The 15,563-nt window shown below is 46.7% G+C and overlaps 1 protein-coding gene across 1 annotated transcript in view; it reads left to right on the top strand.

Moving 5' to 3' along the window:
* The window catches only part of TRPC7 (transient receptor potential cation channel subfamily C member 7), a 98,096-nt gene that overhangs the window by 73,527 nt on the left and 9,006 nt on the right, over positions 1-15,563 (top strand). The window contains exons 7-9 of the mRNA XM_070457979.1: positions 8,464-8,659; positions 13,889-14,110; positions 14,758-14,838. Of these exons, the coding sequence (XP_070314080.1) occupies positions 8,464-8,659; positions 13,889-14,110; positions 14,758-14,838 (499 nt within the window). The remainder of the gene's footprint in view (positions 1-8,463; positions 8,660-13,888; positions 14,111-14,757; positions 14,839-15,563) is intronic.

Below are 15,563 nucleotides of genomic sequence, written 5' to 3'. Positions count from 1 at the left end.
AGCTCTGAAGGAAGCCGATGGATGCATGAAGAGGCCGTGGCAGGAACCACAATATGAGAGGACGCAAGTCCGCGCTAAGGGGTGGCAGCCAGGACGGAAAACAGGCAATGGAGAAGGAGGTTAGAGTGGATGAGTCATGGCGGCTGCCTGCATGTCAGGGTGTGTGGGTGGGGTGAAAGGAGGATCTTCTCAGGTTCTGATGTTGATTAGGCCCTAAAAGGATGTAGAAAGAGAATCAAGAGGGTATCATGGGAAAGAGGGTAAGTTCCCAGTGCCTGGAGAAAGGAATAGGGGCTTTGTTTGGCCTTTCCCAGAACCCACACCCAGCAGAGCTGAAGTCAGACACTCCAAACTATCTTCCAGAAGCATGCATGAAGTGGTCCATACGTGGACCACTAAAGGACTGGAGGAACAATGGGGGCCTTGAGGAGGGCCCATCCTCAGTACCAAGGGACAGCAGAGACCTGCTGAAGGGGTGAAGAGGGCTCTTGAGCTATAAGTGTCATATTGTGCTTTGTAAACAGAAGAGCCTGAGACTTCCGTGACCCAAGGAAGGGAGGAAAAGGAGATGGTCGGGTGAGCCATATAGGCCCGGAAACATTCAGAAGGGAGTGATGAGCCAGAGGGGCCTCCTGAGAGCAAAGGGCCACATCTGCAAGAAGGGCCTGCCTGCAGAGGAGGACCTGCTGGGGCAGCTGAGTTTGAATGGCGTTGTCTGCCCTCCTGCAACTCACTGTAACCAGCAGCCAGTCAGGAGAAGTCAGAACAGCATCATGGGACCGTGGCCTCTGCCATGTTCCTCATACCGAGCATGCTGAGGGAGTTTGCAGGTGGAAACGTGGAGTGGGGTCAGCCTCCTGGACACTATGGAGGAGAGGTTTTCCCAGGGTGCTGGGTCTATGTTGCAATATGGGCATCCCCAATATGGAAGTGTTATCGTTCTGTATTATATTTGAAAGTTATCATCTCATCTTTCATCTTATACATTCAAGTAAGGCTTAAGGGTTTGGGGGGAATGAGAGAGCTCATTGTACCCATTTTCATGAGGGAAACTAGCCCAGAGAGATTGAAGACTTGATGGAGGAGATGGCAGTGGTCAATGCTGGGGCTCAGGTCAGACTCAGAAAGGCTGGGCATCTGGGAATAACCTTTATGTGTCAAAAAAATTAATAATTTGGGCCTAATATAACTTATCTTCACATAATCCTCTAAGAAGTGATAAAAATATATATCTTTCCCTGAGTTTTAGAATTATTACCTATTATTCTATTATATTCTATTATACCTATTACAGCAGACATTCTGCTATCATATAATGTTTATTTATACCCTCTCCTCATGTTTATTCATGACATGAATTCTTAAAGGCTGCTACCTTTGAGCTTCCGGAACAGGCCAAGAGCCTGCAAAGTTGTGAGGAAAAAGACTTGACGGAACACAGGAAATGTGCTTTTTTGGATGACGCCTTCAGAGCATATTTGCGGGCACGCCTCTATCTTATTCTCAGACTGACTTGCAACATCTTAAACAAGGAAATTTCAACCTTTTATTCACCAAAATGCAACTCCAAGATGGAAATAAGGTGTACCTGTCATTCTTCAAAGTGACAGAGTGACAGAAAACTGGACTGTCCAGGGCTCACTCTAGAATATTAACAGAAAAACAGCTAGCTATGAGGTGAGTCTGAGGCAAGCTGGATAAGACAAATCACAGCATGCCTCGGTTTCCCAGCTTTAATCATTCATTGATGAAAGATCTCTCCTGAGACCCCAGTCTGAGCCGTGCCCTGTTCTGGGCATTGGTGGAAGAGCTGTGAGCAAGTCATGACCACCTGGAGGTCACAGTGCTCTGTGAATGGGAAAAGAGGGAAAATGATGTTGATGGTGAGAAAACAAACAAAAAGACAAATGAGAACATTTTTGGCCATGCCACATGGCATGTGGGATCTTTGTCCCCCAAACAGGGATCAAATCCACACCTCTTGCATCGGAACGGCAGAGACTTAACCACTGGAGCACCAGAGAAGTCCCAGAACATTTTAAATTAAGTGAGAAGAGCTAGGAAGGAAGTAGAAACATCATGAAAGTGAAAGTGTTAGTCCCTCAGTTGTGTCTCATGACCCCATGCACTATAGCCGGCCAGGGTCCTCTGTCCATGGGATTCTCCAGGCAAGAATACTGGAGTGGGGAGCCATTTCCTTGTCCATGGGATCTTCCCTGACAGGGATTGAGCCCAGGTCTCCTGCATTGCAGGCAGATTCTTTATCATCTGAGATAATAATCAGGAAAGGACCTCCTTCAGACTTGATCAGAGAAGGCTGACCTGACCAGGTGACAATCAAGGTTACAGTTTAAGGGCTGAGAAGAATGAAGGGGACGGCCATGTGGGGAGGAAGGGGAAGGGTGATCCTGGCAGAGGGACAAGCACACAGGACCCTGAGTGAGGGGCGAGCCAGCATGAGGTCAGGGGAGCCCCAGCTGGGTGACTAGATTCAGCTGTTAGCCTATGGGAAGCTGTTAAGGAAAAGAGGCATGATATGATTCATAGTTTCAAAGGATTATTCTGAGAATTGATTATAGGGTACAAGAGTCAACGTGATGCTGGAACCTTTGCAGCTAAGGGTTGGGGGAGAGGGGGGACCATGCTGACATTAGCCACATTTATTGCATATTTGTTATGTGCCAAGCAGTATTTTGGTCACCTCACAAGCATTCCATTAACTCATTTAATCCTCACCACAAGCCTATGCTGCTGCTGCTGCTGCTGAGTCACTTCAGTCGTGTCCAACTCTGTGCAACCCCATAGATGGCAGCCTACCAGCTCCTCTGTCCCTGGGATTCTCCAGGCAAGAATACTGGAGTGGGTTGCCATTGCCTTCTCCACAACCCTATGAGGTAGAGATTGTTTTCCCATTCTGAAGCTAGAAAAAATGAGGCACAGAGAGGCTACATTATTTAGCCAAAAGCTCACAGTCAGACATAGAACCTGCACTCTGACTGCTTCACCGGAGCCTCCCTGCAACACTGGGATCAGGAGCAGGAAATTGGAATGTGCAGTGGGGACTCATTCATTCAAAGGACCATGAGTTTATTGAGTACCTTCATTGTACCAAGTTCTGTACTAGGTCTGGGACTTTAAGGAAGAAGGAAACACAGCTCTGCCCTCAAGGGGCAACCAGGCTCCCTGGGAGAGAGGTGGGCCCTCAGCATGAATCAACCCAGGCTCTGTGCACCCCAGTTCCTCAGCCCTGATTCTGGGGCCAGACTCCTCAACTACTGGACCATCTAAATCACTCCTCATTCAGGGCCCAAGATGAACCAAGAGGTGAATCAGAGGGCATGCCAGGGGTGCAGTCCAGACTTCCTCAGGCACTGAACTCTCCTGCCCTGACCACCCTCAAGCCTGGTGCAAGAGCTTCTCACTGGAGAGGCATAGCCCTCATGTGGTGTCTTTCTGGATTCCAAGCACCTCACAGCCCCCACTGGGAGGCAGGTGAGTATTGTTCCTGCTTCAGCAGAACTCTAGCTCAAGGCCAGCTATTGTCTTACAATTTGAGAAACAGCCTTTCAGGAGTTGAAACTCCCGCTTAATTTGAAGTTGCTTTTAATCCCATGGACAGAGGAGCCTAGCGGGCTACAGTCCATAGGGTCACACAGAGTTGAACACAGATGAAGTGATTTAGCATGCACGCATGCATGCACTTGCAGACTTGGGTAGGTAGCCGAACTGAACTGTTTGGAGTTGGGGAACAGAGTTCCATGACACTGGGGGGAAAGGCCTTGTGGTATTCTAAAGCAGCAGTGATTTCCATAACAATCACCCCAAATCTTCACCTTGTTTGTTCTTTGCCTTTTCAGGCAACCTATTATTAAATTCCTATTATCCAGGCGAGACAGCCTGGTAGAGAGCGGATTATCTCCTCCTTGCCTTCTGCATGACAAGTCAGCCCCAACCTTCCCCCACACACACCCCGCCCAGTAAGAGGGTGAATCAGAGTCTACTCAATATCACCCCCAGGCACTCTTCCCCTTTGACTTCATTAGAAGCACTTTTTATGCTAGGGTGACCTATTGATGAAACCTCAGCCCCTTCTACAGCAAGGCAGGAGTCAAACAACCAAAGACAGCACAGGGTGGAGAAATCAGAAAGAGCATTTGCATGAAATCAAGGGTTGGTGATGATCTTTGCAGACAGCAAGTAAAATGAACCTTGTTCAGAAAAGTCAATATGCTGCTGGATTAACTCCATTCAGCCGCGTGTGGAAGCCCCTGAGGGCTGATGGACTTGGACGTGTTGTTCGTGGGTAGGGCAAGGTGGCCAAAGTATCCCCGCCCACAGCCCGCTAGCACTTGCTCACACCAGGGGGCTTGCTTTAGCCTGGAACCTCCACAGAAACAAACCAGTTCTGTGCATCCTGCATCCCGCTCTGTAGGGTGGCTGGCAAGTAAGCAGAGTTCAGTGAATGTTCAGCAAATAAACACATGAATAAAAATAATAGATACCATTTATTGGACCCTTACTATACACTTTACGTGGGTTGTTCCATTTAATCTTACAGCAACTTAATAATCAAGCATCACTATCCCTTTCATAGCACAGGAAACTGAGGCTCAAGCAGGTTTTGTAACATGCTCGAGTTCTTACAGGCAGTGCATAACAGGGCTGGGATTCGAAGCCAGGCATGCATCTTTGCTTTCTTACTCCTCCAGCCATCTCTATGAAGAGTCCCGTGACTGACCCAACTGCAGGAAACTGTGGCAAGCTTGGTAAATAGCCAGGGTGGGTGGGAGCAAATAAAGAACCGGCAGCTCCCACCCCTATCAGTAAAGAACCTCAAATTTAGCCTAGAGACCAGCCATCTGAGAGTGGGGGCTTTTTGTGAAAGGAGTGGCCTCATGGTGAATATCAACTAAATCAACCACAAGATACTTTCTTCTTGAAAGGCAGCCCCAGACCTCTGCAGTGACTGGTCTTCTGCCCCATGCCCTGTACCCCATAGCTCCTGAAAATTACGAGTGATGATGGGTACATGACTCAGAGTATCATAACCGCACATGACATTGGGGCTAGCTCCAATGCCCAAGATCTTGGGGCCTTCTCTCTAAGAATATATTATTATGGGTTTCCAAGGTCAAGGTAACACAGGGCAGGGAGGACAAGTTTCATTTATTGCCTACTACATATTAAACCAGAAGATGCCACTAACCTGATCTATTAAGTTACTTGTGGAGCTGTTGTCACCACAAAAAGCATCAAGTTTTCATGGAAGATTGTGTCCCCCATTTATTTTTCAGCAAGGATGTCTGTCATTTCATATCAATTTATAAGAGCTCTTTATGTCAGAAAGACATCACCCGTTGTCATATGTGCTGCAAATCCTTTCCTCAGTCTTTTGCCTTATAATTTTACTTAATATGTTTTCAACATGTACAAGTCAAGCTTTATGTTTGCATGCCTTTCCATCTTTCCCTTTTTAGTCTCTGAAACTTCTCCCAGACCAAGATTATATAAATATTAATATCTTATTCTGGCTTTTTGACTATGTAATTTTTAAACATTAAACGGTTCAGTTCCACTTAGAATTTAGTTATATGCATGGACAACATATTGTATTGCTTGCCATTTACCACTTAACCCAGCTAATTGGGCATAAACTCAGCCCATAAGATCCCGTCTGGGAAACAACAACAGCAAAAACAGTCTATCCAGTTAGTCCACCAAATGTTCACATCACAGGCCATGAGTACAAATGAAAGACTCAAGAGACCCCAGTAATGAATCTAGCCGTTATGGATGATTGAGACAATGGGCCCAGCTTTTCCTTAACGGAAGTCCTTCTTACTGCAACACCTTCTGCTCCGTGATGAGAGGAAGCAAGGGCTACAGACACTCTCTAAAGAACTTAGAAGACTTTGCTAAAAATGCATAGTTTGGCTAAGATCCCTTCCTGCCCAGCCCAACGTTGAGGCTTACTGCTTTGGAGGGGCGCATTTCCACTCTGGCAGTCCCATTGAGTCTAGGCCACTTATAATTAGATTCTCCTGGAGGTCATGGCCAAGTTCAAGTCCAGAGGCGACTTCTAAAGCCATAGAATAGAAATGAAACTGGTGTAAAGACTGTCTGACAGCCAGACAACAAATTGAACAGATCTGCATTCTAAGCCTTGGGGGTGTGGGGTGAGGTGTTAGAGAAGGGACCAAAGCAGAGGTTTAGGGGTCTGTAAATATTCTTCTCTTAGTGGAACACATACTGCTTCGTGGGCAATCTCTTCCTCCTCCAGATTATTAACATAGAATGCCTAAGTGAAGGTACCAGGGGTAAATCACAGCTTAGTAACGAAATTTACAGCAAAAAGCAAATGAGAACAAAATGCATGCCAAATCTAGGCCATTTACCCAATCAAAATGCAGAAGATTTTCCCCAGATGTATTCCAGAATGGCCTGCTTCATTTATGACAGCCAAAGGTTGGTAGGGTTTTCAAGGTAAGAAAGGGAAAATTAAGTTCTGTAAAGTGTCTCTCAGTTAAACGTATCATCCATTTCTTCAGTTGCTCCCGGTAAGTGCGTTACCCTGGACCAGTACCTGTCTGCCCAGCCCCCCTCCCTTGGAGAACATGTCCTCTGGTTTCCGCCAGACCCTGTTAGGCAGGGACCAAGTGTCAGAGAAATGACATCCTGCCATCTCCTTCCATTCTGATTTGTGGCTCATTCAGTGGTTTTAGACTCTCTCTGCCACTGTTCCCTTCCACAAGGGTGATCACCGAAAGACTGCTTCTTAATGGAAGGCAACACCGGCAGTGAATCATGCCCACACACTGAACGGCATCTTTTTCACAGAAAACGGATGCTGCATCTCATGTGAGCAGAATTAGCATCAGGCGCTGGAGCTCTAACATGAGCCCTCGATACCCAGTTGTTATTGATGAACCCCTAAACTCCTTCTTACTAAAACCAAGTTAAATTAAATATTCCAAACTCACAGATTTCAAAGAAACCAGAAACAGACGATGGCAACAAAAACTCAGTTCAGTGTTCAGGCTTCAGACTCTGGGATTCACGGGGAATGAGCAAACAGCTGGCTAGACACACCAACATGTACACCCACACACCCAGCCACACACACACACACACACACACACACACACACACTCCTTCTCTCTCTCTCTCACACACACACACAAACATACATACACACAGGAAAGCTGAAAATTCATGCAAGTCAGTGTTGGATTTTTAGCCCAAGTGACGAATACTAGTATTTTTGTACATCTTGTCAAATAAATACCAATCCTCTAAAAAATGCTGTTTTTTTCCCCAAGACCTAGCTAATCCTGGCCATTTGTGGGTGAGTGCTAAAAGTCTGAAATGTTAAAGAGAAAAAAGAAAGTGCTTTCTCATAATAGTACCCAAAATCTGGATGCAAACTAAAATACCTGCACTTAACCCTTCAGATATCACACACATGCATTCTCTAAAGCACCCAACCAAAACCCAGCTTTTAAATTGAATTATGTGTCACAAACCTGATATAGGGTCAGAACCACAAAGTATAGACTATGAAATGGACTTGAACGCTACTCTTAAAACCAAGGTATCTTGGTAACTTGGTTATCTCAGAAGCATCAAAGAGCAGTGTCCTAAAAGCCAGCTCTCCCCTGGGCTGCCCTCACAGCATGAGCAGCCTCTTGAGCTGCAGTGGGAGGTTTAGGCCTTTAGCTGGTGAATCTGATCAACATGGACACACCAGACTCATAACTCTCATTCCTGAAAACTCATCCCTAGATTAGAGCACCCAATATATGAGGCTGGCCTCACTACCCAGAGCCAGGGTCGAGGTAAAGCTTAGTGGTTTGAAGGCCCTACTTTTGAAAATCTCAGACCTGGATTTGTACCCACACTTGCCAGCTGAGTGCTCCTGGGAAAGGCAGGGAAAGGTCTTGGAATCACTCCTTCCATCTGTCAAATGGAGGTAATAAGCCAGCCCATTGAAGAGGTGGTCATGAGGCTTAAGAGTGACAGTGACCAGCAAGCCCCAGTCACCAGTGATGCTGGCTCCATTCACAAACACCATCCTCTTTCCTGTGGGGCTGGATAGTTTGAGAAGAAACACTCAAGAGGCTATTGAAGGAAGAGTGTTCTTTCTGAGGCTAATAACCTACAAGGACAAACATTTGCCCTGGTAGTTAATTTTAAATGTTAAAGTAATTGCAACCAGATAAGAACTGCTGCTGTAGCCAAGAGCCCCAATAAAAGGATTGAACGGGAAAGAAAGAGCCTGCCCTTTACTGTGTCCTTTCAAGTTTTCTTAGGAACCTGAATATCTCATGGTTTGAGAATCCAGGCACCAGCCAGCAGCCCCAGCCCCACTCCAGAGTAACCACTGATGTCTGGATGATGGCAACTCTCCGGTGAAAGTTGCCAGTTGATGCAAACTGCCTAAGAGGACAGTCTGTTTCCTTCTAGGGTTGAAGAAAGCTTCAAAACCTTATTTTGGTCCATCTTTGGCTTGTCGGAAGTGATCTCGGTGGTGCTGAAATATGACCACAAATTCATCGAGAACATCGGCTATGTTCTCTACGGCGTTTATAACGTCACCATGGTGGTCGTGCTGCTCAATATGCTAATAGCCATGATCAACAACTCGTATCAGGAAATTGAGGTAAGACCAGTTAATTGAAAATGCTCTCTCCCCGTGGCTTTAATCTGTACCCCTTTTTGAGGGATGATGAGGGTAATGATGTTAGAAACCCATGTGCTATTAAATGTGAAGCCAGGGCAAACAACAGGCATTCTTCCTGGATTGCTCCAAGCAGCACTTCCAGTCAACCAGCCACAAGGCATGTCTGCACTAAATCTGTAATGGCCCAACGAGGGCAGAAGAGTCGGGGTCATCAATCTTTGCTCTTTTGCACGTACCGCCTCAGGTGAACACTCAGGTGACCCATGGCAAATCGGAATGCTACTTATTTCTACCCACATTCACTTCTGCCTCTCCTATGTTATTTATTAAGTACCTACTATATGCTGAGCCTGTGCTTGGCCCTGGTGATACAGAGATGACCAAGACACGATCTCTGTCCTTGAAGAGGTTTCCACTCAGTACAGTCAGGAAAAACGTATCCACCAACCACCACATGAGCGTGCAGCGGGGCCAGTGCACCCAGAGAAGTCCTAGCAGGTGTAGGAGGTGCAGGCCAGAGAGTGAGCGACTGTGTGGGGAGGAAGCTTGCAGAGGCCATTCAAAGACTGATTTTGCTAGACAGACAAAGGCATCAAAAGTATATCGGGAGGCAATTTATCAAAATCTAAAATGCATGAACCGCGAGCTATTGATTGCAGCCTTGTTTGGAACACAAGAAACGAAAAACAAACTAACTGAGCGTTAATAGGAATCTAGTTAAGTAGATTATGATGCATCTGAACCATGGGGTACTGTGCAGCTTTTATAAAGGATGAGGACGTGCTCTATATTCTGATGTAGAAAGGCCTCCAATTATAATAAGTAGAAAAAAATCAAGCTTCAGAACAATGTATATATTGAACTCTCTTTACACAGAGAGGAAGAAGAAGGAAAACATATTTCTTTTTTATTGTAAAATCATTTGAAAAAGATAAATAAGCTGAAAGTGTGCACAGGAAGGGGAGTACTGTTGAGAGGTGGGGGTTGGAGGACAGGATAGCTGTAAACGCTTTTTCTTTAAACCCTTTCATGCTTAAAATCATATCATTGTTTACCTATTAAAAGTTAACTGAATAAACTCAACATTAAAACAAAATAAAATGCACTGATGCTTTTGATACAACAATTCCATGCAGAAATATGATTTTGCATAGATGTTCATTAAAAGAAAACCTTGGAAATAGCCCATCAACATGTTTAAATAAACTGAGATAGCACAGACGTTAAAACACTGTTTATAAACAATAAGACTTTTTTTGTGCTGACAGAGCAAATCTCTGTGTTATTGTGAAATGAAAAAAAATGCAAGCTGTAGAAAAATATCCTTGGCTAAATCTCATTTACATAATAATACAAATGTGCCTATGCAGAAAGCAAAGGTAGGAAATGGTACCCTCTGAGGAAGGGAGTGAAAAAAGAAAGGAGTTTTGAAGGGGGACTTTCACATTTGCTTGGTATACCTAGGTACTTAAATCTCTTATAAGAAACAATTATTCATGTATAGAAAATAATTGATTGTCTTGTATTAGTTTGCTAGGGCTCTCACAACAAAATATCACAGACTGGGTTGCTTAAATAACACAAAGTTATTCCCTCATAGCCCTGGAGGCTAGAAGGTCCAGGTCAAGCTACTGGCTTGGTTTCTTCTGAGGCCTCTCTTCAGCTTTCAGATGACTGCCTTCCTGCTATGTCCTCTCAGGGCCTTTGCTCCATGCGTCTCTTCTACTTACGACGACACCAGTCATGATGGATTGGGACGCCACCCTTACAGTGTCATTTAACCTTAATTACCTCTTTAAAGACTCCCTTTCCAAATACAATCACATTCTAAGATACTGGTGCTTCGGGCTTCAACATATAGATCACAGGGGGAAGCTTTGGTCCATAAAACTCCTCCAAAAAACAATATTCTATACAGTAGGAACAGCATGTACCAAGGGTCAAACAATGTGGTATACTTGACACTAGGCTTCCCAGGTGGCACAGTGGTAAAGAATTTGCCTGTCAATGTAGGGGATGCAAAAGATGCAGGTTTGATCCTGGGGTCAGGAAGATCCCCTGGAGTAGGAAATGGCAACCCACTCCACTATTCTTGCCTGGGACATCCCGTGGACAGAAGAGCCTGGTGGGCTACGGTCCTTGGGGTTGCACAGAGTCAGACACGACTGAGCATGCCTGTAATACTTGGCTCTGCACTCAAGAGTGTAGACTGAACAAGGAAAAAAGACAAGAGGAGAGAGGAAGAGGTGAACCTGCGTGAAGCCTTAGTCTTAGCCCCCAGCTCTAACACCCCAGCCACCTACAGAAAAAGGCAGCACTGCATCAGCAGACAAACAACATATATACATAAGTGTTTTACACACTTGGTCACCTATGTGGATAATGAGCTGTTGCTAACTAACCTTCTTGGGCCTCAGCTTCCCCACGTGTCAGAAACCCCATGGTGCCTGGCATACGTGGGTCTCTAGAGCACCCGCCCCAGGTTTCTGCCCCATCCTATGGAGCACATGGTGTGTTGGTCCAAATGAATATGGCATGGGAAGTCACGTGACTGGCAAGGGGGATACCCACTAGCTCGGGACAGGAGTGAGCAAGCCCATGGCTGGTGATGTCAAGTTATCCACCATAGGGTGGTGCCAGGATACAGAGAGAGTGGACTGCAACCCACCCTCCCCTTGGGCACTGGGCTTCTCCTTGTGGGGTGGGGGCGCACAGTCCCCACCCGCTCACCGCTGGCTCCTGTACAAGGACCCTGAGGACTGCAGCCAGGATGTGCTCGGGGTGTTCGTGGTCACACTGAACTCTGGTGGAGTAAACCTCTGTAAATCTGTAAATCCCTGCAGGAGAACTTATTTATTCAATAGCTCTTGAGCATCTACATCTAAATCCACAGACGTGCCTGCCTCTGAGCCTGCTTCCACCCCCTCCATGGCCCTCCAGTGGGCAGACACACCTTCTCCCTCTGAGCAGCGCCTCCCATGTCCCTGGGCCCCCAGCCCTCCCCTCCTCAAGAGCAGCCCTCCCTGCCTGCATCCTCACCCTCTCTTTCTCTATCTAATCCTTCCTGTCAGCATCTAAATGCATCTCTTGAGCTTGAAAATAAAAAAAGTAACTACAAACAATCCTCCCTCCACCTCACTTTTCAGCTCTCAACCTCTTTCTCTCCTGCTCATTACTGCCCACAAAGAGCTGTTTATGCTTCTCACTGCCTCTCCACTAATTAACTGCTACTCTTCTCCACCCCAGCACACCCACACTTGACCTGGTTGAGAACTCCTCACCCTTTGGATCTCAGCATAAACACTAGCCTTTGGGGCAGCCCTCCCTGACCCCCAGGGGCAGACCCCCCTCCCCAGCATCTCCCCCAGCTGTCAGCCCAGATCTAGATACAAAGAGCTGATGAGTTAAGACACTCATGTCACTGGCCAGGCTCTGTGTCCCAGGAGGTCATGTTTGCCAAACCCAGTGCCTCCCTAGCACAGGCCAGGCATACAGAAGGTGAACTGTAGGTCGGCACATAGGAGGAGGTTGGCTGAGGTTGAACACCAGGCACTGGGTTAAGCTATGGAGATACAAATAATATTTACTGAGAGTTTACTAAGTATTAATATCTGACATTGTTTTTCATGCATTAACTTCTTTGATTCCCATAACAGCCTGTGAAGTAGGTGTTACTGTCCTCATTTTATAGATGAGGAAATTGAGGCCCAGAGCAGTGAAGTCTCCTGCTATGGGGACACAGCTAGTAAGGAACAGAGGCAGGATTTGAACCCAGGCAGGCTTGGGAGCCTGTGCTCCTGCCACCATATCACCCTTCCTCTCAGGTCGGGAGTCCCACCTACACCTCTCTGTCGTATGGCAGAGATCAGAAATGACCCTGCCCTCACGGAGCTTCCGGTCTAAAAGGCCTGTGCAGCATGTCCGCATAGACCAGGCCAGGTGCTGATGGGGTCTCAGCAAAAGCAGACAAATTGGTCAAGCTCGCTGGTGGTGACCTTATGCTCTCCTGGCATGCCAGCAGCCTCAGGTGGGACCTGGCTAGGCTCACAACCCCTTGAAGTGTACCCATTACTCACGGAACACATAATCAATGCCAACCCCAGGGCCATGGGAGGCCGGCAGTGTGATCACCATGAGCAGAGGAGGAAGCCCAAGGCTACTACCTATATCACACAGCTGGTAACAGTCCAGGTGATTCCAAACCCCTAGCCTCAGGCTGCCCTCTGAGGACAGGGGCCCATGGAGCCAGGCCACCTATAGAGAACATACCCCACTAGCTCTCAGGGGGCCCCCTCAGCATTCTGGCAATGACACCAAGTCCGAGGTAACAGATCTGGGCTTTAAGTCTACCGCCACCACCAGGGACGAGCAGACTGCCTCTTGCCAGCTACATTCAGGTTTGCTCCCTTGAATTACATATGCTAGCTGTTGTTGTTCAGCCTCTAAGTCATGTCTGACTCTTCACGACCCAATGGACTGCAGCACACCAGGCCTCCCTGTCCCTCACTATCTCCTGGAGTCTGCCCAAGTTCTAGTCCATTGAATCAGTGATGCCATCCAACCATCTCATCCTTGTTGCCCCCTTCTTTCACCTTCAGTCTTTCCCAGCATCAAGTTCTTTCCCAGTGAGTCGGATGTTTGCATCAAGTAGCCAAAGTACTGAAGGTTCAGCTTCAGCATCAGTTCTTGACTGGTTTCATCTCCTTGCTGTCCAAAGGACTCTCAAGAGTCCTCTCCAGCACCATAGTTCAAAAGCATCAATTCTTCGGCTCTCTAGACCTATGCTAGACCTCTTAACATTGTTGGCATCACTCTAATCCACTTTCTAGTAGGAAATACACAGTGATATCTAATATGGTAGCCACAAAACCACATGTACTGAGCACCCGAAACATGGCCAGTCCAAACTGAGATGTGCTGTGAGTATAGATCACATGCCAATTTTGAAGACTTGGTATGCAAAGAAAATATAAACTATCTTATGAATCATTTCTCTAATGATTATATGCTGAAATGATAACATTTTGGGTCTACTGCATTAAGTAAAATACATCACTGAAATTAATTTCACTTGTTTCATTTTACTGTTTATAATATGACTCCTAGAACATTTAAATGCCCCACGGGGTCCACCTCTGTGGCTGACGGGATGGGTCTGCTGGAGGGTGCTGCCTCTGATGGTGTGCTGTTGTTTTCCTCGCCCTGCAGGAGGATGCAGACGTGGAGTGGAAGTTTGCCCGAGCAAAGCTCTGGCTGTCTTATTTTGATGAAGGAAGAACTCTACCTGCTCCTTTTAATCTAGTGCCAAGTCCTAAATCATTTTATTATCTCATAATGAGAATCAAGATGTGCCTCATAAAACTCTGCAAATCTAAGGCCAAAAGCTGTGAAAATGACCTTGAAATGGGCATGCTGAATTCTAAATTCAGGGTAGGTAGCGTGGGGCTGGAGGGGCTGGAGGGGCTGGAGGGGCAGCAGATGGGGGAGAGGGGAGCTGTGTGTCTTTGATTCACAGGATGCCCCTGAAACCAGGCAAGTCAGGAGCTCCAAGGAGGGACCCCGTGCTTTTCAGAGTCAGCTGGCACTTGAGCACAGCTGCAGCACCAGCAGGGGCCGCTAACCAGCCTCAGTGCCCCTCTGCCTGTTGGACTGAGCTGGGACCCCACGGAGAGAGTCCTTAGTGGACTCAAAGGCAGAGAGCTCTCCCCGGAAAGTAGCTGGATTGTACTTTGGGACACCTGGGAAGGGAGGCTCCCAGTCCATTATCTCCCCCTCCTGGAGATCCTCAATTGTTAGCATATTAAAAATCTCTAGGCAGTCACTCTAACTGAGTGCTCTCCAAACAAAGCTGACCAAACAGTAATTCTGTAACCCACTGACAACCTGCAGAGCCAGAGGCCCTAGGACATATGTTCCAGGAAGCCAAGCCACAGTGGATACAGGGACCTCCTGGGGGTCCTCATTTTAGAGGTAGCCCCCTATGCAGGTGCTATTTGAGTCTTACCATGTAGGTATGTATTAAGTATTATGTAATATGTATCACATACTATGTATCTTGGTTTTTTTTTTTTCCCCAGAAGACTCGATACCAGGCTGGCATGAGGAATTCTGAAAAGCTGACAGCAAATAACACTTACAGCAAGCCCACCAGATACCAGGTAAGCACCCCTTTCCCAGGTATAGGCAGAAGTGGACTCTGTTAAGACACCAGTATCGTCAAAGGGCTGTGTCATTCCCCCTAGAACACAGCTTCATTCCTTCCTGCAGTCAACATTTATTTATATGCCAGGCACCGTGCTGCTTCCTGAGGATACAGACAAGGTTCCTATCTTAGTGGCACTTCCAGACATAGAGGGAGAGACACTATGGATCAGTAAACATGCAATTAAATATGTAACTTCAAATTGATCAAAGTGCCAAGATGAAAAATCTCAGGTGCAAAAATGGAGAAAACCAGGGAGCTCCTGCTTCCATGCGGTTAGAAGTTGCATCTTTAAGGAGAGGACAGCTAGCTAAGACCCCTTAGATGAGAAGGAGGCAACCACAGGGGGCCTTTCAGGCAGAGGGAAAGCGCAAGCCAAGGCCAGAGGGGAGAGGCCTGGCAGGTCCAGAACTCAATGAGCAGTGGGGGAGGGGAAGGCGATGAGGTCAGAGTTCAAATCGGGACTGAAGCAAGGTCAGGGTGTGGGTTTTACTCTGAGGTATCTAGGAAGGCAATGGGAGGAGTTTAACTTGGGGGAGGGAGAAGATGATACAATTTTATTTATGCTTTAAGAAGACTACCTATCTGCTATAATGAGAAGAGACCAGTGGGGACAAGAGTGGAAGCAGGGAGACCAGGGAGGAAGATATGGTCCAGGCACAAGAGATTGGTGACTTGAAA

This window comes from Odocoileus virginianus, chromosome 3 (genome assembly GCF_023699985.2).
Source record: "Odocoileus virginianus isolate 20LAN1187 ecotype Illinois chromosome 3, Ovbor_1.2, whole genome shotgun sequence".
In the NCBI taxonomy this organism is placed as follows: Eukaryota; Metazoa; Chordata; class Mammalia; order Artiodactyla; family Cervidae; genus Odocoileus; species Odocoileus virginianus.
The sequence above is the reverse complement of the archived record's forward strand: the minus strand, read 5'-3'. Positions and strand labels throughout refer to the sequence as shown.